The sequence below is a fragment of the Theropithecus gelada genome, chromosome 13 (assembly GCF_003255815.1).
Source record: "Theropithecus gelada isolate Dixy chromosome 13, Tgel_1.0, whole genome shotgun sequence".
Lineage (NCBI taxonomy): Eukaryota > Metazoa > Chordata > Mammalia > Primates > Cercopithecidae > Theropithecus > Theropithecus gelada.
In genome coordinates this window covers 6945799-6972230 of record NC_037681.1, presented here as the reverse complement: position 1 = coordinate 6972230, position 26432 = coordinate 6945799, and the positions used below count along the sequence as shown (strand labels likewise).

The 26432-nt window shown below is 49.8% G+C and overlaps 1 protein-coding gene across 1 annotated transcript in view; it reads right to left on the bottom strand.

Moving 5' to 3' along the window:
* Nucleotides 1-3906: 3906 nt before the first annotated feature.
* The window catches only part of MALL (mal, T cell differentiation protein like), a 33614-nt gene continuing 11088 nt past the window's right edge, over nucleotides 3907-26432 (bottom strand). Inside the window, exons 2-4 of the mRNA XM_025354844.1 lie at nucleotides 11705-11872; nucleotides 7668-7790; nucleotides 3907-5804 (exon numbers count right to left, since the gene is read on the bottom strand). Coding sequence (XP_025210629.1) covers nucleotides 5742-5804; nucleotides 7668-7790; nucleotides 11705-11872 — 354 coding nt within the window. The 3' untranslated portion in view covers nucleotides 3907-5741. The remainder of the gene's footprint in view (nucleotides 5805-7667; nucleotides 7791-11704; nucleotides 11873-26432) is intronic.

Here is a 26432-nt window from a genome sequence, read left to right as displayed (position 1 = left end):
TTGGGGGTGAGGACTGGGAGGGCTTAAGAGCCAGCCATGTCATCCATCCCTGTAGCCTGGCTGTGGCTTTTGCAAGTCCGCATTCTTTTCAACAGTGTGAGCAGAGCACTCAGAGCTGAGGTTGGTGGGGACAGGGAGGGTGCTGGGCATAGGGAAGGGCAAAGATGATAAAAACATCCAAGAACCAAACCCCTGCTCATGGAACCTCATAGTCTTGTGGGGGAGACCAGCACTGCATGAGCGGGTAACACAGCACAGCACGGCACGGCACGGCACGGCACGGCACGGCACGGCACAGCACAGCACGCACCCCAGGTGCAGAGGCACCCGAGGAGGCAATGATTAACTTCACAGAAGGGCCAGGGGTTTGAGAAAGACTTTGAGATAAAAAGATAACAAGAGTTTTTCATGTAGACAAGAAGAGGGCTTCCTGTTCCCAGGGAGAGGGAATAGGGAATGGAATGTCCATTGCATGCATGGATGCAGCAGCAGGGCTGAGCTGGCCACAGCTCCTGTGCTGACACTGGACCATCAGGGCTGGACGACGGGGGTAGCAGGAGCTGCAGCTGGACATAAGGCAAGGTCATACCTGTAATTAAGGCCTGGGAGGTCACTTTCCAGAAGGTTTGAAATTTATAGTGAGGGCAGGGAAGGATTTGGGGCCAGAGATGGGCTGAATCTGACCATGGCTGAGAGACTGGCCCAAGTCCTTGGAGATGCTGCCTGACTCTGGAATGCAGGTTCTGCAGTACCCAGTGGTGAGGGCGTGGGCAGGGCCTGGGAGGTAGGAGGAAGAAGACCAATTCCAGGTCCATTCTGGACGTAGAGTCTCTGGATCAGGCCTGAGGGAGGACCAGGCTTTGGAGCAAAGTCCCTGGTGAACCTTCAGAGGAAGTGGAAGGTGTGAAAGCACATTTCTACCGGGCTGCAGTGCGTTCGGCTGCATGTATCGTGAGTTCAGCCTAGTGGGGAACGGATTTTGTCATCTTGGACTTCTTACGAAGTTCAGGCAAAGAGGTGGCTGGTGTTGGTTGAACAGCTACCAGCATCTGGGCTTCTATTTTTGCCATCTTTTTGGCCGTGAAGTCCTTATCCAAGGCAGGAAGAGGAGATGGCAGTGTAGTGGATGTGGTGGCACCCTGCCCAGGTCACCTGTTCAAGCCAAGGCATTCCCTACAGGTGCTGGGGAGAGCAGCTGCTACAGATGCCTTCACCCCTGCCTGGGAACTACTGGCTGACATGACAGACGAAGTCTGAGCCCACTTGACTCAAGGCAGGGCAGCTGCAGGGCCAACCAGCTCCAGAGCTCCCTGCAGTGTCAGCCACAGCCTCAGCTGCAACCTCGTTTCCAGCCAGCTTTTCCCCCTGCCCCATCCTGCCTCCCTCATCTGTCCCAGTTGCATCTCCCAAAAGCCCCCACAGTAAACCTGCATGCACAGGGCTCTCTGTCTCAGAGTCTGTCCCCGGAAAGTCAGTCTAAGACAGCCAGTTGTATCTGACCACCATCTCAGAAAAGCAACCCCAGCCGTGGAGCAGACCTTGGCTTCTCTCTCAGTGGCCAGAATTGAGCCTGGCTGCAAGGGAGGCCAGGCACAGTACAATCTCAGGAGTGTGCTAACAAAGGAGAAGGCAGGAATGAGTGTGAGGGGCACTGACTGTCACAGAAGTTTCAGACACTTAAAACCACACATTTAATTTATCAAATCCCGGAGAATGAGAAAGTGAGAAGACAGAATGCCCCGGGACAGTTAATGTTCCTGGGATGATGTTTTGCATGTTCTGATAAGCTGGGTCTGTCCTTTGAAAACTTCTTATGGCTAAGGGCTGAGATGAGGAAGAAAAGGTGGAGAAATACAGAGGTTGGCATTTAAGAAGTCTTGATCTAAGTGTTGACTGCGATGTGTTCTGGATGTGAAATCTGGGCTGTTTGCTCATCTGTCAGACGAGGACGTGATACCTCTGAGGAGTGACTGTGATCCAGCAAGGGAGGCGACATTGTCATTGTACTGAGCAGGGCTGAGGATGGCCAGGCAGGAATGAGGCTGGGAGGAGAGGACTGGGGAGCAGGGTGGAGTTCCTCAGGGGCTGTGTCAGGCGAGGCAGGGCAGGGAGGAGACAAGCCAGAGATAATCCATCTGGCTAGAATCTCCCACAGGTGTGACCCAAGGCACAGAAACTGGGGTGGAATGAGGGTGGACTCTGGTCAGTGGGACTCAGCAAAGTGGGTTGTAACCAGTGACCTGGATGTGTGGCCCTTCAGGGGATAGAGATCCTAGATGTGGACTCAGAAACCAGTGCGTTTCCTGGACTCTGCTGGCAGGTAAGTTAGAATAGAAGAGGCATCTACGTGGGGCCTTGACTCACCCCAGGTATTTTGCCACTAATTCCAACATTCCTTCTCTGAGAACACAAACATACATGGAGATAGAGGGGTTTATCTATTAATCCCATTTCACACCTATACACAGAGCCCTGGGCCACTGAATCAGTAAAAGTTCATGGTGATTAAGCTTCTGCACAGGGGTGGTCCAGCATCACCATGGAAACATCACACCCTTCTCCCAGCCCAGGAAGTGATGGAGGGTGATGGGTAGCCACAGTGCCAGGAATCAGGCTCGGACAGAGGCTCGTGCAACACTGGAGATGACTGATGGAGGGCGAGAGAGGCTATGGAGCAAGGGAGCTCATCACCTGCTGGTGTCCCATAGAGGACCAGATCCACCTGAGTGAATCTAACAGCACATACTGGAATCTGAACTCTGCAGATTTCAGGGAGGAACTGGTAATCCTCCCTCACAATCCCTCCCTTTGAACAGGAGCTCACCTTTTACTCTCAAGTCCAGCCTCTATTATTACTGAGATGTGCTTCCCTGCAGATTCCTTCTAGGGTGGGAAGTAGGGCCGTTAGTTTCTCTGCAGCCAACCCCAGAGATGAGGATGTTGTTTGTTTTCCAAATTTTAACACTTTATTGTGCTTTTCCATATTTTAAAGATCATAGCCCAGTTATTGGCCAAAGCAGAGCCTCTGGCTATTTTGGACAAAGCTGCAAGTCAGAGCTGCTCGCTCCGTGTGGGGCACCTGGTGTGGCTAGTGGGACCCTGTGTCTCAAAGCACTGCACCCCCAGTGCCCAGCACGTGCTGGGGCCTCAGGAGATGGTTGTGGGATGTCTGGGTCTAAGTTTCCCCATAGCTAATCCTGAGACAAGACGGGTGCAGGATCCTGGGAAGCCCAGGGGAAAAGATGGGTGCAGAGCCTGGAAAGGAGAAAGCCTGTGAAGCTCACGCCATTGCCCACTCCTGCTGGGGCCCCTGAGGAGCCTGTGGAGAGCCTCGGGGTGTTCCTTCCAGAAGACAAGAGCCTGGGGAGACCCCTGCACTGAGAGGAGGGCTGCCCTTCAAACAGAAAGGCAGCAGCACTGCAACAGCTCCAGGTGGACTCTGGGGGCCCAGGATGAGCCTCTAGTGTCTGCACAGGAGATGGGAGGCCGGTGTTTGTTGAGACTTGGACAAGCCTTGCAGGGTGGCAGGAGACGATGGCCAACATGCAGCAGAGAGCCATGCGGGGGCCAGCTCTCCTCCTACTGAGCCCTCTTCACTTCTCCCAGCCCCTACTGGTGCACTCCCAGTTTTGCCTAAGCTGTGTGAGTTTGGTTTCTGGAACTTGCACCCAAACTGTCCTTACTGAAGAACAAATGACATTATAAACCCAAAGGCCTGGGGACAAATGTGACCTCCCTTCGCTCTTGCTCTGGAAGCAAGGCTGGGTGGCTGGGGAGCTGCGGTCCCAGCCTTGGAGAACTTAGGTTGTGAAATGCTCCTAGGGGTGCTTCAGCGAAATTACTGACAGCACCTAGGACCTGATGGCCAGTTCCAGATGCCAACAAGATGAAGTCGACCAACTGCTCCCTTTTTACCATACAAACAACTTTTATTTGCATGTGGCTACTTAGTAAATATTAAACAGTGATCATCCTAGACAGCTGCCAGGTAACAAAAAGAGAGACACATAGAGGCTTTTCAAGGTATCAGGTTGCCAAAAAAAAAAAAAAAGTATCAAAGTGATCAGAAAGTGAGCAGCAAGCAGTAGTGAAGCCAGAATTTTCTTTGCCATGACTCCTGTAGTTCTGTCCCTGCCTCCGCAAACCCCAGGAGGGGAAACAGGTTGATACAAAACTGTAAGGTCTCAAACCAGTTAGGACAAGTCCCTTTCTCATAATAATTTATTTCATTCCCAATGACAGAAGGCATGTGCAGTTAAAGGGCTGTGCCCCACTCGTCTGGGTCAGCAGAAGAGTACAGCTTTCTTTGGAAAAATATTTACTTTAAAACCAAGCACCTTGATTTGATATTTCAGTGTGCACAACTTTGCCCATCTAGGTCCTGGTGAGCCCTGGCCCAACCTCGTGGGCACCACCATTCTGCCAGGCCTCAGAGGGCCACCGGGTGCTTAAGAGAACGCGAGGGGGGTGAGTGCAGGTGGAGGAGCACGCTCCCTGGGACACGAGTCCTTCACTCCTCGCTGAGATGATATGGCAGCCTTTTCTTCCAATGTGGCTGTGGCAGAAGAATGCATGGATGTAATGTTTTTGCCTTCTTCCCTGGGGGTCTTTTCTGAGGAACCAGGCACTGTCTAGTTCTTAAGAGGTGGAGTCCTGGAATTCTGACCCAGGCGCCGGCAGCTGCGCAGTTTCTGAGATGTCAGACTCATGGAGGAGCAGGCTATGCCCTTCCCTCCCCACTCCTCACCCCTCAATACCCACGTCTAACTATATAATGATTTATTTTCCCCACAAATCTTCCTCAAAATTGGCTTCATGCAGATTTTCCTTGGATCCCAATGCTGGAGAGGAAAGGGGAAGGGAAGTGGGAGGCTGGTGGGCAGGGTGGCTTGATCCTGTCAGCCTCCCGGGGAACTCGGGACCACAACTCCCTAGCGCAGGCTCAACAAGGCACCAGGAACAAGGTCTGTGTATCTGCATTAGATCTGAAGGCCTTGGCAGCACCTCTTCAATTTTAAGAGAATCAGACGGGGCGTGGTGGCTCAAGCCTGTAATCCCAGCCCTTTGGAGGCCAAGGTGGGTGAATCACGAGGTCAGGAGATTGAGACCATCCTGGCTAATACGGTGAAACCCCGTCTCTACTAAAAATACAATAAAATTAGCTGGGCGTGGTGGCGGGCGCCTCTAGTCCCAGCTACTCGGGAGGCTGAGGCCAGAGAATGGCGTGAGCCCGGGAGGCGGGGCTTGCAGTGAGTGGAGATCACGCCACTGCACTCCAGCCTGGGTGACAGAGCGAAACTCCGTCTAAAAAAAAAAAAAAGAGAGAGAGAGAGAATCATCAGAATCAGACTGAGTATTCCCCTGGACCTACTCTACGGAAACCCACAGCTGAGGCAAAATCCCCAAACAGACTTGACATTAGTGGAACTGGGATTCTCCATCAGTGGAGTGAGGGCTTTGATGTGAGTTGTCTAGAAGAGCAAGTTCATGGTCAGATAATTCCAAGAGACAGTTGTTTTCCCAGGAGAAAGAAAAGCGTCATCCTATTCAGCAGAGTGAATTTAAATGTCCAAACAAAGTGTGGTGTCATCGCTCAGTCTGCAAGGACGCTCTGTTAATCCTGTGGACGTTTTGGTGGATCTTCTGTTTATCATCCAGATGGCAAACGTTGACAGCTGCTTTTGGGGACCAATAATTGGGGCTCTCAAGGAGCATTTCCCCCTTGGCCTGGCACCTGTGCATCAATGGTAATAGATGCTGAAGGCATGGAGGATGTAGAGCAGCGTGGTGATGAAGGCGAAGAACTGGATGGAGGTGGAGAGCGACTGTTAGAGACAGCAGCGCCAGCCCACCCCCCAGGGACCCTCAGCCCCACTGCCCAGGAGGCCACCCATGACCCTGCCTCCGCATGACGCTGCCTTCTCGCCTCCTGCCTGGCCTGAGGGCAGCAACCCCTGGCCAATGACTCCCTCTCCTGGAAACTCTCCATCATGGCATCCCTGGGGCCATCCTGGTGTCCTGCCCTGACTGCAGTCTCTGTCTCACCTGCACCTGGCTGTGAAGCAGGTTCACCTCCACTGTAGCCCTGGGCCCATATCCCACACTGACCTCCTGCCCGAGGCCCACTCTCCTCTACCCACCTCCAACAAACCTGTGTTCTGAGCACTCTTACAGCTCCCCTCGCTGGTCCAGAACTCTGCTCTGAGCGGCTGCTTATCAGCTCCTTGTGACTGTTCAGACCTCCTCCAGCATTTCCTGGCTCACACTAAGCCCCTGACATTTCCTCACAAGCCTCACAAGCCCAGTGGGCCCCAGGGTCCTCCTCTCGCCCCGCTTCCTGAGCCTGACGCCTGTGACCCCTGACTCCTCCTGCCTCCCTTGCCAGCTATATGCAAAGCCACCCCAAAGGCTACTGATTTCCCTGCCTAGCTCATGGGACATGCATTTCTCCCTTGTCTCAGCCACCGGCATCCCTCAGCAGGACTCCTCATGGCCTCACTTGTCCATTTCTGCCTGCCCTGACCCTTGAATCTGCTGCACCATTCAGGCAGGGCAGGCAGAAGTGGACAAGTGAGGACACTTCTCACTCATGGGGAGAACACGACCGTGTTGCCCCACATTGAAGCTGTGTGATGGCTCTGCTCTTTTTTCAGGGTAGGGCCTGTCACCTTCACCTTTCCAGCCCTTCCAAACATCCCAGCCCCACTCTGCCCCACTGTCCACTCACACGCTCCTCATTCAGTCAGTCAGTCAACAAATATCTTTTAAGCACCTGCTTTCCTTCAAGAACAACTGTGGGTATAACAGTGAAGAAAATATTCAAAAATTCCTGCCCTTAGGGAGCTTACATGTGAGAGATAAGAAGCAGACAGCAGCAAGACAGACGAGTAACACATACATGGGTTAGATGGAGGTAAACGCCACCCACTGTGGGGTGCACTGTGACCCTCTGGGGTGGCCACTAGATAGTTCAGCTGCCTTCCAGCCTGTCTGCCTCCCTTCCCTCCTCATCAGGTGAGTTTAACTTCCTAAACCTGCAAGTCCAGCAATGGCCCCTGCAGCCCTCCATGGCCCAGCCTGTCCCCAGCATGGCACCCTGCTGTTCACCCATGGTCAGCTGTCCCAGCTACACCACCCTCCTGGCTGCCCTTGAGCATACAGAGGGACCTTGGCAGGGGTAACTGCCTGCTGGGATCTTAGCAGGGGTAACTGCCTGGTGGCCCCTGCCTGCTTCTGTCCTCTTGACGGGGTCTTCCTTGATGCCCCCTCCCCTGAGACCTTGGCATTCCGCTTTCCCCTTCCCTGCTTCTTCTCCCAATAGTTCAGCCATGCCGAGGGATGTGGGCTCCATTCCAAAGACAGTGGGTGCCACTGAAGGATTTTCAGTAGGAGAGAGACACCTGTTCCAATTTGTGTTTTGGAAAAAAAAAAATTCTGCAGACAGTGTTGGGAGTCTAAGAGAGAGGAAAGCTGGAGTGGGAATGATAGAAGGTAAAAGAGGACCCCTGAATGTGGGTGCACAGGTTTACAGAGACACACATCCCTCTCCCCTGCTCGCGTGGCTCCTTCACTTGAGGGCTTAGGGTCTATGCAGCACAAGGCAGAGTTAGACCTCCTGCACTAAACATCTTCTAGCCAAGACTGCTGTCCGTGGCCAGCCCACTCACCGAGGCTGCCGTGTTAATGTAGTAAATTCTCGGGTCCATGCCCTCAGAAACAATCGTGGCATGTACTTGTAGGACGGCAGCACTCATGTACAGGATGCCAGTGGTTCCGTGGTACAGGCTGTCCTGGAAATGCAGAGCAGAGCCACGCATGGCCATGTCAATCAGGTGAGCATTTTCCTCTCTGACTACATAGCTATAAAGAATGAGCAAATGAGGCAGGCCAGCTCCCCTAGACTCCTGCTTTTTGTTTGTTTGTTTGTTTGTTTTTTTGCAGTGTGATTTGGTTTGGCTCTGTGTCCCCACCCAAATCTCATCTTGAATTGTAATCCCCACGTGTTGAAGGAGGGACCTGCTGGGAGATGATTGGATCATGGGAGCAGTTTCCCCATGCTGTTCTCGTGATAGTGAGGGAGTTCTCATAAGATCTGATAGTGTAAAAGTGTGACACTTTCCCTCTCCTACTCTCTTCTGCTGCCGTGTAAGGCATGCCTTGCTTCCTCTTCGCCTTCTACCATGATTGTAAGTTTTGTGAGATCTCCCTAGCCTTGCAGAACTGTGAGCCAATTAAACCTCTTTCCCTTATATATTACCCAGTCTCAGGTAGTTCTTTATAGCAGTGTGAGAACGGACTCATACAGAAAATTGGTACCGGAGTCAGGCACTGCTATAAAGATACCTGAAAATGTGGAAGCAACTTTGGAACTGGATAATGGACAGAGGTTGCAACAGTTTGGAGTACTCAGAAGCAGACAGGAAGATGTGTGAAAGTTTGGGACTTCCTAGAGACTTGTTGAATGATTTTGACCAAAATGCTGATAGTGATATGGACAATGAAATCCAGGCTGAGGTGGTCTCAGATGGAGATGAGGAACTTATTGGGAACTAGAATAAAGTTCACTCTTGCTATACTTTAGCAAAGAGACTGGTGGCATTTTACCCCGGTCCTAGAGATCTGCGGCACTTTGAACTTAAAAGAGATGATTTGGGGTATCTGGCAGAAGAAATTTCTAAGCAGTAAAGCATTCAAGATGTGACCTGACTTTTCCTGAAAATGTACAATCATATGCATTCACAAAGAGATGGTCCAAAACTGGAACTTACGTTTAAAAGGGAAGCAGGACATAAAAGTTTGGAAAATTTGCAGCCTGACCAGGTAGAAAAGAAAAACATATTTTCTGGGGAAAATTTCAAGCTGTCAGCTGCAGAAATTTTCATAAGTAATGAGGGGCCCCAAGACAATGGGGAAAATATCTCTAGGGCATTTCAGAGATCTTCACAGCAGCCCCTCCCATCACAGGCTCAGAGACCTAGGAGGGAAAAATGGTTTTGTGGGCCAGGCTCAGGGTCCTGTTGCTCTGTGCAGTCCTGGAACACAGCACCCTGCAACCCAGCTGCCCCAGCTCCAGCAGTGGGCGCCAAGGTACAGCTCAGGCCATTGCTTCAGAGGGATAAGCCCAAAGCCTTGGCAGCTTACACATGGTGTTGGGCCTACAGGCATGCAGAAGGCAAGAATTGAGGTTTAGGAATCTCTGCCATGATTTCAGAGGATGTATGGAAATGCATAGATGTCCAGGCAGAATCTGCTGCAGGGGTGGAGCCCTTATGAAGAACCTCTACTAGGGCAGTGCAGAAGGGAAATGTGGGGTTGGAGCCCCTACACAGAGTCCCCACTGCGGCACAGGCTAGTAGAGCTGTGAGAAGAGGGCCACCATCCTTCAGACCCCAGAGTGGTAGGTCCACTGACAGTTTGCATCAGGTACCTTGAAAAGCCACAGACACTCAATGCCAGTTTGTGAAAGCAACTGCAGGGGCTGTACTGTGAAGAGCCACAGGGATGGAACTGCCCAAGGCCTTGGGTGCCCACTCTTTGCAACAGTGTGACTTGAAAGTGAGACATGAAGTCAAAGGAGATTTTGGAGTGTTGACATTTAATGGCTGCCCTGCTGGATTTAGGATTTGCATAGGCCGTGTAGCCCCTTTGTTTTGACCAATTTCTCCCATTTGTAATGGGAGCATTTATGCAATGCTTGTACCCTTATTGTGTCTTGGAAGTAACTAACTTGCTTTTTGATTTTACGGGCTCATAGGCAGACAAGACTTCCCTTGTCTTAGATGAGACTTTGGACTTAGACTTTTGGGTTAATGCTGGAATAAGTTGAAACTTTGGGGGACTGTTGGGAAGGCATGATTGTATTTTTAAATGTGAGAAGGACATGAGATTTGGGAGAGGCAGGGGTATAATGATATGGTTTGGCTCTTTGTCCCCACCCAAATCTCATCTCCAATTGTAATCCACATGTATCAAGGGAGGGACCTGGTGGGAGGTGATTGGATCATGGGGGCAGTTTCCCCTGTGCTGTTCTCATGATAGTGAATGAGTTCTCATGGATTCTGATGGTTTAAAAGTGTGGCACCTCCCCCTCCCCTCTCTCTCCTGCTGCCATGCAAGGTATGCCTTGCTTCCCCTTCACCTTCCACCATGATTGGAAGTTTCCTGAGACCTCCCTAACCATGAGGAACTATGAGTCAAATAAACCTCTTTTCTTTATAATTTACCCAGTCTCAAGTAGTTGTTTATAGCAATGTGAGAATAGACTAATACATAGTGTTTTAAATGTAATATCTATGTCATAAGCAATGGCAGATTAATAAAGATCAGTATATTTCAGTTACCCAAGTCAGTCTTGGTCTGAAATATTAAATGAAAAATTCCAGAAATTAACAATTAAGAGAGTGCCTTTCTGAGTATAACGATGAAATCTTGCACTGTCCCACCCTGTTCCACCTGGGATGTGAATCAGACCTTTGTTCAGCATGTCTACACTGTCTATGCCACCTATGTTAGTCACTTTGTACCCATCTCGGCTATCAGATCAACTGTTGTGTCATTGCAGTGCTTGCATTCAAAGAATCCTTATTTTACTTCATAATGGCCCCAAATTGCAAGAGTAGTGATTCTGGCAATTTGGATATGCCAAAGAGAAGTCATAGAGTGCTTTCTTTAAGTTAAAAAGTATAAGTTTTCAATTTAATAAGGAAAGAAAAAAATATGCTGAGGTTGTTAAGATCTACAGTAAGAATGAATTGTCTATCTGTGAAATTGTGAAGAAGAAAAAAGAAGTGCATGCATAGCATAATTGGGGTTCAGTACTATCTGAGGATTCAGGCTTCCCTTAGGGGTCTTGGGACTTGTCCTCCAGAGATAGAGGGACCACTGTATACTGTCTTAGGTATGCTGAGGAATTGTTTACTTTGTATACATGTGATAATGTGAGAAAGTTGGCGGGTTTTCTTGGAAACATACTGAAGTGTGTTGAATAGAATGGCATGATGTTTGGGGTTTGCTTTAAAATTCCTTAGTGGGGAAAAAGGCTAGATGAAACAAATGTGGTAAGGTCTTGATAATGCTGCAATATGGGTTATGGCTACATGAGGGCCTATAATACAATATTCTGCACTTTTAAATATGTCTTCAATTGTTCGGTATGAAACACTTTTAAATGGTTTTTTGAGATTATGCGATAACATAAAAATTAGTGACGTAATATTAAATGAAAGCATCTACATCCAAAATTATTTGTAGAGTATAATTTATATAAATATGTGTGTATATATATGTGTGTGTGTGTGTGTGTGTATATACTTTGCATATAATTCATGTGGAATATGGAAGAAATAACCTGTCACAGGGATTGTGATAGAGCCTTGAGATGGGACTGATTTTTTCCTACTAGCATTTTCTTCAGTGTTGCTCCAAGGATTTTACCAGGAAGAAAATTTAAGGGAAACACATCAGAATATGCTTGATCACAGGGCATTGTGTGTTCTCCTAACAGGGAAGGCAGTGAAGGGGAATACAAGGAATGATTTACTCTTGCAGAGAAATGTCTTCATTTTGGCCTGGTAGTAACATACTAAGATAAAATGTCTTGGTTCCATAGACGCCTAGCCCAAGATCCCTCCCTGCCCAGAAAGGCCAATTGTCCTCACCCAACCCAGGACATCCACCCAGGAGGAACCATGCTGCTGCTTCTTACCAGAACTCTCCAGGATTCAAATCTTTTGTAAAATCCAAACAAGTAAGACAACAGGAACATCAAGGAGATGAGAAACGAGGTGAGTGAGACATACATCACCCATCCTTGCAGCAATGGGAATACTACGTGGGTGGCAGCTACCAGGGTCCAGACCAAGAACCCAAATATCTGAAAGATAAAAGCATAAAAGAAGGGGCTTCATTAGCTAGTATGGAGCCTGTTTCCCTTTGCAGGGCATCTCTTTTCTGTGTCTAGCTACAAGTTCAGGTGAAATTAGGAGGGAACCAAGAGGGAAATGGGGAAGGAAGCCTGGCCCCTCTGAGTCACGGTAAAGTCAGGTCTGATTGTTAGAAAATTCAAGGGGTTAATGCAGAGGTCACAAACAGAGGGACTCAGCCAAGTCTGGCCTGTGAATGTGTCTTTTGGCTCAAGCAGTACTGGCATACACACTTTTAAACAATTCTGAATAAGTTCCCAATGTTTAAAACAGGATATTTCACATGGAAAATCCAGATTTGGGACATTTCTTTAGAAATCTGTGGTTCTGGCCACAGGGTACCCATTTCTCAGGCCAGAGTAGGCTGAAATGAGTTGTGACTGTCTCTTTAAAAGGACCTGGAGTCCTCAGTGGACCACATCCCCTCACCCAATTAACCTCACACCATGCTGTGGGACATTCCCTGTTGCTCACTGACACTGTGGAATTACTAATGAGATAGAGCTTATTTTTGTGTATTTGTTAGCCACTAATATTTCTTCCTCTGTAAAGTTTTTTATTTTTTTAATCAGTTAAATATTTTAAAATAGATTTTTCTTTTTCTTATTGGTTCACAGGAATTCTTGCTAATGGTGTGGATTTCATGGACTGTCATAAACATTGCAAATATATTCTGCTAGCATTCACATACTTTATGGTTTCCTTTGATTAACTAAGCCCGTAATTTTAAGGCAGTTGAATATGTCAGTCTTTTCCTTTATTGACTATGTTTTTATCAAGTTTAAGAAATTCTTCTCTATTTTGAGTCATGAAGATATTCTTGCATCCAAGATTTTCCTCCTGAGATAATTTTCCTTCTTCCTGGAGTGCACCCTTTAGTAATCTCTTTAGTGAAGGTCAGTGGGTAGTAGTCAGTTTGATTTATTAGAAAACATCCTTCAATTTCCCCTGACAATTATTTTCTCTCCGCACTTCCGAGATGTATTTCCGCCATGTTGTATATTTCCCGTATGCTTCTGTTGTATTCTGGCTTCCACGGTTGCTGCTGAAAGGTCAGCTGTCAGTTGAACTCTTGCTTTGTAGGAATCTGTCTTCCTTATTTGGCTGTATTTAGTCTTCACTCTGTCTTTGGCATTCTGCAGTTGTGAAACAGTGATACCATGTGTTGAGAGGTGGATATCTTTTTATTACTCCTGCTTAGTGTTCATTCTACATTTAATATCTGAAAATTCCATTCACTTGGCCTTAACAGCTTGATTCTGCAGTTTGTGGCTTCCATTAACTTCTATTCTTGTTCACTTGTTTCCTCTTATGTTTAGTGAATTTTGACTGGGAGATCATGTCTGTGGAGGTAGCTCAGTTCTGAAAGATGTATCAGAAACTTTCTAGACCAAACAACTTTACTCACTTTTTTTTCTTGAGGGAGTCTCTCTCTGTCACTCAGGCTGGAGTGCAGAGGTGCAATCATGGCTCACTGCAGCCTCCAACTCCTGAGATCAAATGATCCTCCTACCTCAGCCTCCTAAGTAGCTAGGACTACAGGTACATACTACCACACTTGGCCAATATTTATTTTATTTTTTGTAGAGTCAGGGGCTTGCTTTGTTGCCCAGGCTGGTCATAAACCCCTGGCCTCAAGCAGTCCTCTTGCTTTGGCCTCCCAAAGTGCTGAGATTACAGGCATGAGCCACTGTGCCGTGTCTTCAAGCCCTTGTCTATAGCTCAGCCAAAAGATATACAACTTGAGTTCTGCTTTCCAAACTATATCCCTAGCTTTCTGGGACCAGCAATTCTTATATTACAACTGGCCAATACATAGACATAGATATGTCACCCTTTACTTTCTGAGGCTTCCCCTTGCTGTTGTCAGCTGTTGTCTTTGAATTTATGGAGCATTCTTGGGCTCTCAAGGAGAAAAGGGGAAAAGGAGATGAGAAGCTAGAATAGAATAGGAAGTTGACCACAAGGCAGAGACTCCTCAGCAAGGAATACAATCACAGCTTTACAGGCTGGAAAACAGCTCCAGCAGCCTGGTGCCTCTTAAAGCACCAGTTCTGGGAGCAAATTCCCCTTTAACAGTCAAAATCCAAGTGAATTTTGGAAATCTTAGGCTGGTCTGACACTGCCGGAGAATGAGTCAAGGCCTGCTTGTCCTAGGGAGGGGGCGGGAGGGATGGGAGCCGCTGTCCTCTGGCTCCCCCTCAACTGTGCTGTTGCGTGTCAATCCCAGTGACAAGGGCTGCTGATGCTTCAGAAAGGTACCAGGGCTCAGCTTTAAGGCACTTGCCAAGAAGCTATGAGAAGTGCATTAAAATGCTGGCACATGAACAATGCTGGTTATTAGTGATTCACCAGATACTTTACAGTTTTTTAAATGCATTCACTCAGACTGCCTCATTTAGTCCACACAGCAATTCTAACTCCCTTGGAAAGACCAGAGAACTACCATTTGATACCTTCCACTGCTTACTGCCGGCTCGTCTGTGCCAGGCATGGGGACAGCAAGGGAACCTCAGCCGCGTCTTGCCAGTCAGTGCCTGCAGAGAGGTCCTAGTCCCCATCTTGCCATCAGAAGCTTTCTTGGCCAGACACAGTCATGCATGTTACTTACATTCTCATGCTTAATCTTTGCCACAGTCCATGAGGTAATACTGTACCAGAGGGGACTGGGGCCTGAGGTCACACAGGCAGTGCGTGGTGGGACTAGGACATGGTGTAGGACACTTGTGGTTCTTGCCCCAAAAACCAGATTTCAAGGCCAAAGGCAGGGCCAGGTGGAGGCTCCTAGAATGTGCCAGAGGGTGGCCTGCTAGAGCCTCAGCCAAGTTCTGCCTGGGGCATTAGGGGCCTTGATGGGGATATCATACCTGCAGTCTCAGGGAGCCCATCAGCGGCCTCCTCTCTCTGGGTTCCAGCTACGGCTTAGGGATCCCTGTCCTGCCTTTCACAACAGGCCAGGGGACCTCTGAGCATTTGGGAATCTACTCAAACATCGCGGGAACCTTCCTGCAATGGCTTCAGTGTTGCAGAATCAATGTTCTGCAGAAGAAAGTCACTCACTTTCTTATTTCCACACCCCTCTACCTCCTGAACAGTAGGAAGGACCAGAGCCAAGGGCTGCAGGTGGATTTAAACCTGATGGAGTTCGTGATCTCATTTCTGTCTCAAGTAGTGTAGCTTGGATTCCTTATAGTTGTGAAAACTTTGAGTGTTTGTTTTTACTTTTTCTTAAAGCTCACATTTGGCTTTCCAAATTTCCTAGTGGCCTAAACTGCTTTCCCATTTTAATGCTTATTTTTGTATTTCCTCAGAGCAGGAGATATTTTTCAATGGTTGGGGCTGGCCCTCAACGTGGAGAAATATTTGATTACAGCGAGCCATTTAGAGCAAGTAGATTTCAAGCACAACTTTGGCAAAATCCTTTTCTATAAGAAACAGACACAGTCATACATAAATTTTCCAAAAGGCTGGACGGAAACTTGAAAGGACGTCTTAAGGAAAGATGGAGCTTAACAATAGGTTTTTAAAACCTGTTCTTCTCTAGAACATGAAGAGCTCCTTCATGTTTCAGAAAGTTTGTTAAAACTAGAATATGAGAACTGGGGTAACAACACCCAGACTGGAGTCCAGGAAGAAAGGGCTGACGCCAGGTTTGGAGAGGGAGGTTGAGCCTGGATGTTACCACACCAGATAGTGAGAAAACTTCCAAAGCCTCCTCGGGTCCGGCCAAAAGGAATCAGCAGGCTCCTGCTGGTCAAACTTGGGTCCCTCCTGGGACCGCTTGGGCTTCTTACAGCTACGATGGATTGGAATGCATCAACTAAGGTAAAAATCCATGAATTCAAAATGATACTTAAAATAAAAACTTCTTTGGTCACTTTTGGAGGATGCTTATTATTTTGAAAACTGCTTTAAAAGAAAAAGAAGCTGGCAAAAAATGTGGTGTGGGGGCAAAGAGCTTCTCAAATACACACATACCGGAACACTACACTCCAGGTGGCACTCTTAAGTCCTACTACTCCTAGAACCCTTTGGGGACTTCAAGAAAGCCCCAGGGTCTGGGTCCTGCCCCAGGGAGTCTGCTTGAACAGGCAAGGGAGGCTGCGTTGTTGAGAGTTCCCCAGGCGGGGTGGCCAGGGCTGAGAAAGCCTGAGGCCAGCTCTCTGCTTCTACTCTCACCTCCAGTCCATGCACCGTGCAGTACCTTTCCTCCTGGGTTTGAGTCCCAGCTCTGCCTGGTGGGCAGGCCATTTAGCTTATCTGTGCCTCTGTGTCCCTGTCCATCAAATAGAGGAGGTGGGGGGTCTCGCTGGCCCCTCTATCATCCGGCCCTTGTGATGGTTTGGTGGGTCTGTCTGGCACATGGTGAATGTCGGCTGTAGTAGCCATAACCATTTGGAATGGCACAGAGGGCAGGAAGGGACGTTGTTCCATGAGAAAGATACAGAGGAGGGAATGTCCAAGAGAGGCCTCTCTAAAGGATGGGAAATTCACTTTTGGAAAGGAGGGATGAGAGATCAGCTGGGTGGGTGAGATAAATCTCATTTAGAGGGCACAGACCCTTCTTATGAGTTGATTATAGCTTTGGTCACCAAGAAAAATGTACCTACACACACACACACACACACACACACACACACACAATTTTTGCCTACAAATCTGGGAACTCATAGACCCCCAATGTCCGCCTGCAACCTCCCAGTTGAAGTCCATTGCCACCTCCAGGTTAAATAACTTTGCCATCAATGACTCTATTATTTTGGCAATATTGATCAAAATATTAAATGCACATACTGTTCAACTCAATAATTTCACTTGATGGAATTTGTCCTACAAATGATGCACATGAGCAAAACGACAAAGATAAAAGTTGTTTATTGCAGCCTGTTGATTACAGAAAAGCTAGGAAATGACCCCTTTATTCAGAGGGAACCAGTTAAATCAATTATGTCTGCAAAGTGAAACACTCAGCAATCTTCAAAAAAATAAAAAATAAAAGAGAAAATTCTATATCCCAAAATGGAACAAGCTCCAAGAATGTGTAAAGGCACAGACTAGTGTACCCAGTGTGCTATGATTTGTGCAGAAAAATAAGAAAATGTGTGCATGAGTGTGTGAGTGTCTGTGTATATGTGCATTTGTTGCAGGTGAACAGAATATTCCCAGAATGAGACCCAATCAGCCAGTCAGTGCCTTGGGTTCGGGGGAGCAGAACCTCTTGGCTTGGAGACAGTTTTGAATGTAGGACCATATTCACATTTAAAATAACCCAAAACAAAAAATAAGTAAATTTAAAAAGAAAAGAAAGCTGCGTGGGCACTGGAGGCTCACTAGAGAATTCTGAATGGGAAGAGATAAGGACAGCCTTTGGGGAGAGTGGATCTGCTCACCCACACAGAGCAGCTGGAAGCCCCTCATGGGCAGGAGAGGGGCTGCTGCAGGGGCCGGGATCACACACAGAGGCTCTGAGACAGAGGCTGCCTGAGTAATGACGCCCTGGGAATGGTGAAGGATATGTCAAAAAGATGTATGGTCTCAGGTCTGTGTGGCCGGGGCTCTGGGCTGTGGCTGGGAGGTGCGGGTTTGGGGTGGGGCAGACAAGGAGCTAAGAAGCAGGGAGGAGTGCCAGGGGTGGGTACCTGGTGGCAGGTTTTTCTGCATAGCTGGGCGTTGCTTCCGCATGGCAGGTTTCACGTACTGCCAGCCCCAAATTCCTTTACTTACTGCGTCTCTTCTTTTTTTTTTTTTTTTTGCTGGGTCACGATGAAAAATGTTTATTTTAGTGCAGATTGCTATCAAAAGTTTTACAGCTTTTGCAGGAAAGGTTTGTGTTAGTCCAGCTTTCGTGACAGCTTTGCCTCTCCTTTTCTTCCCTGGTACTCAGGTGACCACAGGCTTCATAAAGCCTCAAAAACTCAGGCTGAGAGGAAGAGGCCCCAGTCAAGATGGGTGCGGCTCATGTCATCAGCAGACAAGTGAGCTGGGATCTCCTGATCCCACCACGGGCCAGGCAGGCATGGGCTCTGTAAAGGACACACACGGGCGTTGCCCACAGTGGGAACCTGGATACCCCGAAGGCCACTGTGATGTTTCAGGATGAAGGAAACGATTGCCCCTCGCATTCAGGTGTGCAGAGTGCATGCTGTTTAAGTCCAGGCTCTCTTGTTACTATATACCTCTCTCTCTTTTTTAAAATTGTGGCTAAACACATATAACAAAATCAACCATCTTAACCATTTTTCAGTGTACAGTTCAGTGGCATTCATGTTCATTCACACTGTCACGCAACCATCACCACCATCCATCGCCAGAGTGCTTTCCATCTTGCAGATCTGAAACTCTGCACCTGTTAAATAACAACTTCCCATTCTTCCCTCCCCACAGTCCCTGGCAACCACCATTCTGCTTTCTGTCTACTCTGGGTACCTGATATGAATGGAATCATGCCGTGTTTGTCCTTTTGTGACTGCCTTTCCTCCCTTAGCATAATGTCCTCAAAGTTCATCTGTGTTGTAGCATGTGTCAGACTGTCCTTCTTTTTCAAGGCTGAATACTATTCCATTGCATATGTGTGTCACGGCTGGTTTATCCACTCATCTGCTTATACACACTTGACTTGCTTCCACCTTTTGGCTATTGTGAATAATGCTGCTATGAACATGGGTGTTAAAATAGCTCTTTGATGCACACCCTTCAAATGAAAAAACAGCGGGGTGCAGTGGCTCACACCCGTAATTCCAGCACTTTGGGAGGCCAAGGTGGGCATCACTTGAGCCCAAGGGTTCAAAAGCAGCCTGGGCAACATGGCAAAACCTTGTCTCTAAAAAAATACAAACATTACCCAGACATGGTGGCACATGCCTGTAGTCCGAGCTTCTTGGGGGTCTGAGATGGGAAGGCCACTTGAGCGCGGGAGGTGGACAGCCTTGACTGTGCCACTGCACTCCAGCCTGGGTGACAGAGTGAGACCCTGTCTCACAAAAAAAAAAAAAAAAAAGGAAAAACAAGACAAGGCCTATCCTGGGGCTGTGCTTCAGACCCCGTCAGGCAGTTGCCATACAAAATACCTCAAGAGTCACAGCTCTGTCAAACAGATGTGCGCATGTTCCTGCCACTGTAGCATCCCTTGGGAGTTTGGTTCTGAACACGCAGCACTAAGGAGACCTGGCAAAGGACACCTTACAGCACGAGAACTCAAACAGGAAGGCAGAGTGTCACCTGGCTTGACCTCAGCTGGGAATGTGTGTGCGTGTCTGGCAACTCAAGTTTTTCGCTGCTCTGAGCATGTTAGTGACTGTGAAAGTGCCAAGTGTATTAATTTGGGGGTTACAAATACATCTTAGCAAGTGGGTGAATTTGCAAATACAGAATCCAGGAGTTATGAGGGTCCACTGTATTTTCAGTGTCAAAATTATCTTCCATCAAGTTGATAAAACTTCATTTACTCAATTAGGCCCTAGTCAGGGTATATGGGGGTTTTTAGCTTTTTCCTGTTACAGATGATGCTGCAGCAAATACCTTGTTGCAGAGAGCAGAATATATTCTCTCATGATAAACTGTTTCTGTGGAATGAGTTCCCCAACTGGCCTTACTGGTGAGAGGTACAGGCTCTCACCGGTAAGGGGATGTCGCTGCCCACGCCATCAGGCTCATCACATTCCCTACTAGGGACACATACTTGACTTAGTCCTGACCAACGAGACAGAGGGAAAATCTTCCTGGTGCCTAAGAAGGGGGCACAGGGCACAATGGTCCCTTTCTTGCTCTGGCCATTACTGTGCAGTGGTGAACCTGAAGCCACGAAATGGAGGAGGAGAAAGATGAAAGGAGCCTGCATCCCAGATGACACAACGGAGCTGCTGACCCAGATTGCACGACACGAGATAGTGCATTTCCCTTCTGTTAAGGCCAGTCCCAACCAGCGGCAGCCCTTTCACAGCACTGCCGAGGAGTCCCTGGGATTCGAGTCTGTGCATGTCACTCATACCCCTCACCTTCTCTTCAAACACTCCATTGACTCCCATGACTCCCAGGCCAAACTCGGGACACCCACCCTCTGCCTTTATGCCAGGCTCCCCGAGCCTCCACCACATCCCCCAGTCCTGGGACTGGCAAACTATGAGTGAGACTCATTCATGAACTGGGACTCCATTTAGAGGATTATCAACCAGCCTTAAGAACTGGAGCCGACCGGGCATAATGGCGCACACCTGTAACCCCAGCCACCTTGGGAAGCTGAGGTGGGAGGATCGCTTGAGGCTAGGCATTTGAGGCCAGCCTAGGCAACGAAATGAGATCTTGTCTCTAGAAAACATTTCAAAAAATTAACCGAGCACACCTGTAGTCCTAGCTACTTGGGAGGCTGAGTGCGGGGAGGACCCTTTGAGACCAGGAGTTCCAGGCTGCAGTGAGCTATACTTGTACCACTGCACTCCAGCCTGGGTGATGAGCAAGACTCTGCCCCCACTGCCCCCTCCGCAAAAAAAAAAAAAAAAAAAGAACTTAAGCAGAGTAGGATATAAAGTAGAGGAGTGTATTTTGTACAGGAAAGGGAAATACTGTTTCCTGGATCTTTTGTTTCACTTACACACACACACGCCTGTAGTGTACCAGGGTGTGCTGGAAATCTCTCTTTTTTTGTGGATGAGTTTGTGGGAGCCTTTGCTCCAGCGTGCCTTCCTTCCTGCCCGCCCCTGGACCACTTCACAGCACTGTCCCATGGGTAGGCCACAGCCCAGCACAGGCCCCAGCCTGGCGCCTGCAGCATCATCCCAGCGCCTGAGGGGCCATGTGGGGGCCTGGGTGGGAGTGGGAGCCGCTGAAGAAGGTGAAGGGAAATGTGGTGAGATGACAGGCCCGTTGTCAGGAAGAGTGGGAGGAGCCCCGGAGTGCCCTACCTCTGTGGGGCTGCAACGCCCTGTACCCCAGCTAGGGTCTTCCACACGCATGCTCCTACCGCAAGTGCCACAGCTGGAGGCCAGGGACCCAGCCACGCTGTGCTGGGTGCTCCTGGGCAGGGCTCACCTGACTGCAAGTCTCCCTGTGGGTGGCTCAGAGACCCAGAGCCCACCTGGGTGCTGCTTACAGCTCATGAGGCAGCTCCCACCCCCGTGTCACTGGCCCTGCAGCCTCATGAAGCCTTCTGAGCAGCCATCCTTATCTCCTTTGTGCTTTGAATATGGGAGGATGCTGGCTCTAAAAGGCAGAGGGGCATCCTCAGTTACCCAGCAGGGGTGTGGCAGGCCTGTCTCCTGTACCCCAAGAGGACCCTGAAAACGAGTAGCATTGCACAAACGTTCCACACTCTGCAGTTTAACCTAGCACACTTCCAAACCCCGAGTCACTGCGTCCTGACTCATGGAGGGAGAATTTCTTTTTCTCTGGCTTTAAGGCTAGCAGGAAATTGCCAGCCCAGGCCCCTTAGGCCTCTAGGGAGGGCCGGGTCTCATCTCCCACTGGAGAACAGTGTTGGCGGGAACTTCCATCCAGCACTGGTGGGAACTCGCGTCCACAGCTGCTCCTGGCTGAGCGAGTCATATAAGGGGGTCCTAGGTACTCATAAGCACTCACAGAATGGGGCTGGCAGTGGGCCCGACCTCTCTGGGATGGGTCCAGAGTGGCAGGAAGCGCAGTCCGGGAGGGGCCCTGAGTCAGGGCCAGGCATCCCCATTCCTGCTTCCTCCTCCCCCAGCACCACGTCCGCCCATTCAGACTGACTGCCTTCACTGTTTATTGACCAAACGGTACAGATTTACAGATTTACAATGTCATATAAAATTGACTAATTAGAACATTCTTTTCCATCCAAAGTCTAAAGCGCTTTTCCTTCTTGTCTCTTAAAGAAAAGGAAGGGGACAAAATTAAACACAGCATTTGGGGGACATATTTTCCCTTTTGTCTACCTGTGCACCTTAGGAAAGCACAGACACGCTGTAAAGCAGCAAGGGGAAGGCATCCTGCTCCCGCCGCGGCCCCGTGGCTGGGCTTCCCCACGCTCCCTGGCCCCCCGCCCCAGTGTCCTCTTTCTCACTCTCCCTGTTTGGTCCCGTACATTGAGTAACTTCATGTTCCTGCCCATGTTCCCCCCAGGAAGTTGCCTGATGATCCCCGGACTCAGGCTCAGGGGAAGTCCCCATGCTCTCCTTTCTCCTTAGGAGCCCACAGACATTTTGTGACTAGTAATGTACCTGCCCTTCATTAGGCACCAGGTCACTTAGTCCTAGTTGATTGATTGCCTGCTTGGCTCTCCCCAGCTGACCCCCAGTCTATCTATGACCAGACCCTGAAAGGCAGGGACCAGACCATGTCACCTCCTCCAGGAAGCCACCCTTGACTACCAAGCCCCCCCCCCACCGCCGGCATACCTCCCCTAGGGTCACTCTCCACTTTCATTGTCTCTCTTTGTCTCTTCCCTGCCTCCTGTTGGAACTCTGAGCTCCTGGAGGCAGGACTGTGCCCTGAGGTCTCTGTCCCTGGGGTACAGCACGGAGCCTGGCATAAAGCAAGTGCTTGGTGCATGTCACTGACTCACTTGAGAAAGGAGGAGGGGGCTGCTGGACACACCACTCACCAGCTGCTCACAGCCTCCGCTTCCTGGGACAGATGCCCATGAAGGTGGCACCGCCTGCTGCTTTCTGGGCCTTCCACTGTGGCCCGGCCACAGACTGGCATTCCTGCCAGGAGCCTGAACCAAATGGGGACAGACGTGTGTTTGTTTCATCCTCACTTATTTCCTGCTCCATCACCTCCCAGGCCCCAGAAATTCTCCCAGTAGGGTAGGGAGCAACCTTCCCTCAGGATTCCCCGGGAAGGCTTTTCCCACCACCCTGCCTCCTCCCTCACCCCACCGGTACCCCTCCTCATCCTGAGATGCCCCACCGCCCTGGTACCTGGGACAGACTACTAAAAATTGTGCTGTCAGAGAGGACGGTGTTCAAATAAATACACATACCCCTCCATACCTCCCCCAACATCACTGGGGCAGAGAGAGAGTCTGGATGGGCCGTGCTGGGGGGAGGCTGGTGGGGCTATCTGTGAATAGTGCCGAGGTAGAAAAGCAAAGCTCAAAGAATCCAGCCTTCTTTGAAAGAGGTCTGAAGACTCTGGAGTCTCAGACCCATGATATTCGGCCCCTCTGGATGGGGAACCTACTGAGGCTGTACTCTGGGACCCCACTGGTATCTTCTAGAGACAGCTTGTGGCCAGGGGACAGGAAGTGGTGCCATGGGGAGCTAGTGCTGTGGAATGTGGTACAAGGGTTGGCCCTGTCCAATGAGGGTGGGCCCTGTGTGGGGCCTGAGCAGCCATCCATTCTGGCCGAGATGGGGGAGTCTGACTAGGTAGTGACTGAGGGACAGGCTGGTCTCTTCAGGAGGCAAGAGGGCCCGAGGCTAGGGGCTGGGATGGGCGAGGCAGGGGAGGGGCTGGAGAGGATGGGCGAGGCAGGGGAGGGGCTGGAAAGAGATGAGGGGGCAAAGGCCAGGGTCCTCGAGCTCCTCCCCACTAGGGCCCTTTGCCCTGAGTGTTATTAGTCTGGACAACACTCTAGGAGCCTCTCCTGACTCCCACAGATCTGCCCTGCCCAGGGGAAAGTTCTCCAGGGAGAAAGCTCCTGGGAATGGCGGAGAGAGCCAGCACTTCTACTGGCAAGGCTCCTTATCTGGGGCTCGCCCTGGGTCCAGTGGGTCAGACTGCCCGGGCCTCTCTGTTAGGCTCCATGCCAGCAGCCGGTGGCTCCTTCAGGGCAGCCGTCAATTCTGTGGACCCCTCCGGGTGGGCTGGCCTTCTGACAGTGTGCTTGGTTGTCTGTCTTGGCCGAGCGGAGAGAGGCCACTGGTTCAGGGACAGCTGCTCATGGTCCTGCTGGACGGCCAGAGAAAGACCCGGGCTGGAAGTTCAGACAGGGGCCAAAGTGGCCAGGGATGCGGGGCCAGGCCAGGTGGTTCCCAGCGTCTCTCTGCTGTGTGGTGTGGGCTCCCTCGGTGGCTGGGTCCTTGCTAGGTTCTGGCAAGGGAGGATCTGGAGGGAGGCTGGGATGTTAGGAGACAAGTGGGGGTTTCCTGCTGCCTTTTCCAGGCCTTGCCATTGTCTTTCCAGAATCAGCAGCAACAGCTAGAAATGAGGGTCCCAGTGCCCTTCTTTAGGGTGACCACTGTCTCCCAGCACCCACACACTGGTCTGAGCACTGACAAGGCAGGGACAGCTTCATCTACAGGTTTGAGCATCAGCCTCGTTGCCCTTCTGTCCCTGATTCTGGGGGTGGGCGGCAGGCGCTGTGAGCGCTTATTATTATTCTCTGGATTGTTCAGTGGCCCCTTTCTCTTCATCCAGTCTTCCAGACTGTGTCAACAAGTCCCTGTATTGAATACCCTCCGTGTGAAGCACCTATCATGGTTTCTGTTTCCCACCAGACCATGACAGGCATAGCACCTTTACAGATTTGCTTGGCTGTTCTCCATCGCCTTCATTACGCATCAGGCTCCATAGGCAGGGGCCATGTCTGTCTTGTTTGTTTTTGTATCGTCAGTGCTTGGCAGAGAGTAGGTGCTCAGCTTGAATGAATACTTGGGATTTAAGTGGGGGATTTAAGTCTTCCTTGTACTCTGACTTTATGTATTTGTTAACTTCCTGGTCCTAGGCAGCCCTAATCTGAACAAGAAAATGCGTCACCCATCAATCCAAGCCCTTCAAGAATGTCAAGATCCTCCTTGAGTCAGCTTGTCCCAACACCACCTGGCTCCCAGGGCCGCTGGGCAGCTGTGGCTGGCTGTGCAGCCCTTGCTTTTCACCTGTCTCCTGTCCTGGAGTGCCCGTTGCATCTTCAGTGTGATAGTTGCACCACTCCTTTAAGACAGGCTCATGCCTTACCTTACCCCTCAATGGCTGTCTTATTTTTGTCTGCCCCTAAGAGCAGAGCATGGGGCTAGAGCGGCAGTAGTGTTTCAATAAACACGTGTTGACTTACAATTGTGACTTGTCTTACAATGCGCTTTCTAGTAAGAGGTCCGATGACCGCCAACGATAAAGTAGTATGGGCTGGCATTATGGAGCACTCACTCACCATGTCCTGATACTTCCTGTGAAGTCCACATTCAAACCCCACAGCTGTCTTACAGGATCCTCGTTTCTCTTTATTGTTACTCTTTCCATTGTTGACGAAACTGCGGCTCAGAGTGATTAAGTAACCTGCCCAGGGTCTCACAGCAATGAAGAAGCAGAGCCAGACTTTAGGCCCCATCCTGACTGACTCTATTTTACTGAACCTGGATACACCGTGGCCTCCCAGAGTAGGGCCTGGGCCTGGCCAACGGGCAGGAAGGCCAAGGTGGCCACAGGCAGTGTGGGGAGGTTCACATCCAACTCCTGCCCCATGGCCCTTCTCATCTGCTCTCCTGGGAGGCCTTGCTCTTTCCCAGCCCAAGGCCTTCCCTTTCCTCGTGTCCTCCCGTCCTTGTCTTCCAGGGGACATCCTTGGCCATTATTCCAACGGGACCCCATGGTCCCGTGGGCACAGTGGTTGGTGGCTCCCATGTCCTGCAGGAGAACAGAAGAGAAGGGTGCTGCCCTGTGGGAGCTGGACCAAGGATAGGGAGAGGCCATGTGGCAGTGAGGAGAGTGAAGGGAGGGGCAGAGACAAAAAGGCTAAAGCGTGAAAAGAGAATTATAAAATAAACTGGGGTAAACTGAATTAACTTTGCTGCTCCTGGAATTACAGAGAACTGACAGGGGAGCAGAGGAAAGCAAGGGAGATGATTTTTCCTCTTGGAAAACTCAACTTCTAAGGCACAGTTAGAAGGAAGAGGAAGATTCCTGCCCTAAGGTCAGGCCTAAGAGGAGTCCTGATTTCTTCTCCCAGCCCCACCTAGTCACTTTCAGTGCACACGGAGTTGGCCCTAGGGGATTCCCAGGGGGCCCCTGGCTTCCGTGAGTTTCAAACAGGCTCTTCCATATAAACAGAGTAGAAGCAGCAGCAGGTTGGAACGGAAGTGATACTGGCCATTTGGGTGAGACATACAATACACTTGCTGAGCTGGAAGAGCTCAGGATGAACTTCTAAGGGCTCAGAGGATTTCCCTCTGACTGACATGCTGGTGAGTTAAGCAGCTAAAAGGAAAACATCCAACATCAAACAAAGAGTTTGCATGGTCTCCCCTTTTAACTTTCGGAACCTCTAGAAATCGTAGCTGTTTGTTTTAAACTCGTCAAAAATCTCGTCAGTCAACTAGTGACAAGGTTGACAGTTAAAAGAATTTATTGGAGTCATATTCATAAAGCATGTCCTTGTTCACAGTCACCTGGGTGAGCTTGCAGCTTCCACCCTTAAGCTTATAAAAAAGCCGATGAGTCACCTCCATCAAACAGGTAATGGCATGGTCAGTCCCCAGCACCCACAGACAGCTGGCCCCAGAGCTGGGCAGGGGTGTGAGCCGCACCCACCCCAGGCTCCCCCAAGGCACACACACTTGCTGCATGAAGGAGAGAGTTCTCATCTTAAAATTCATCCATTCAAGC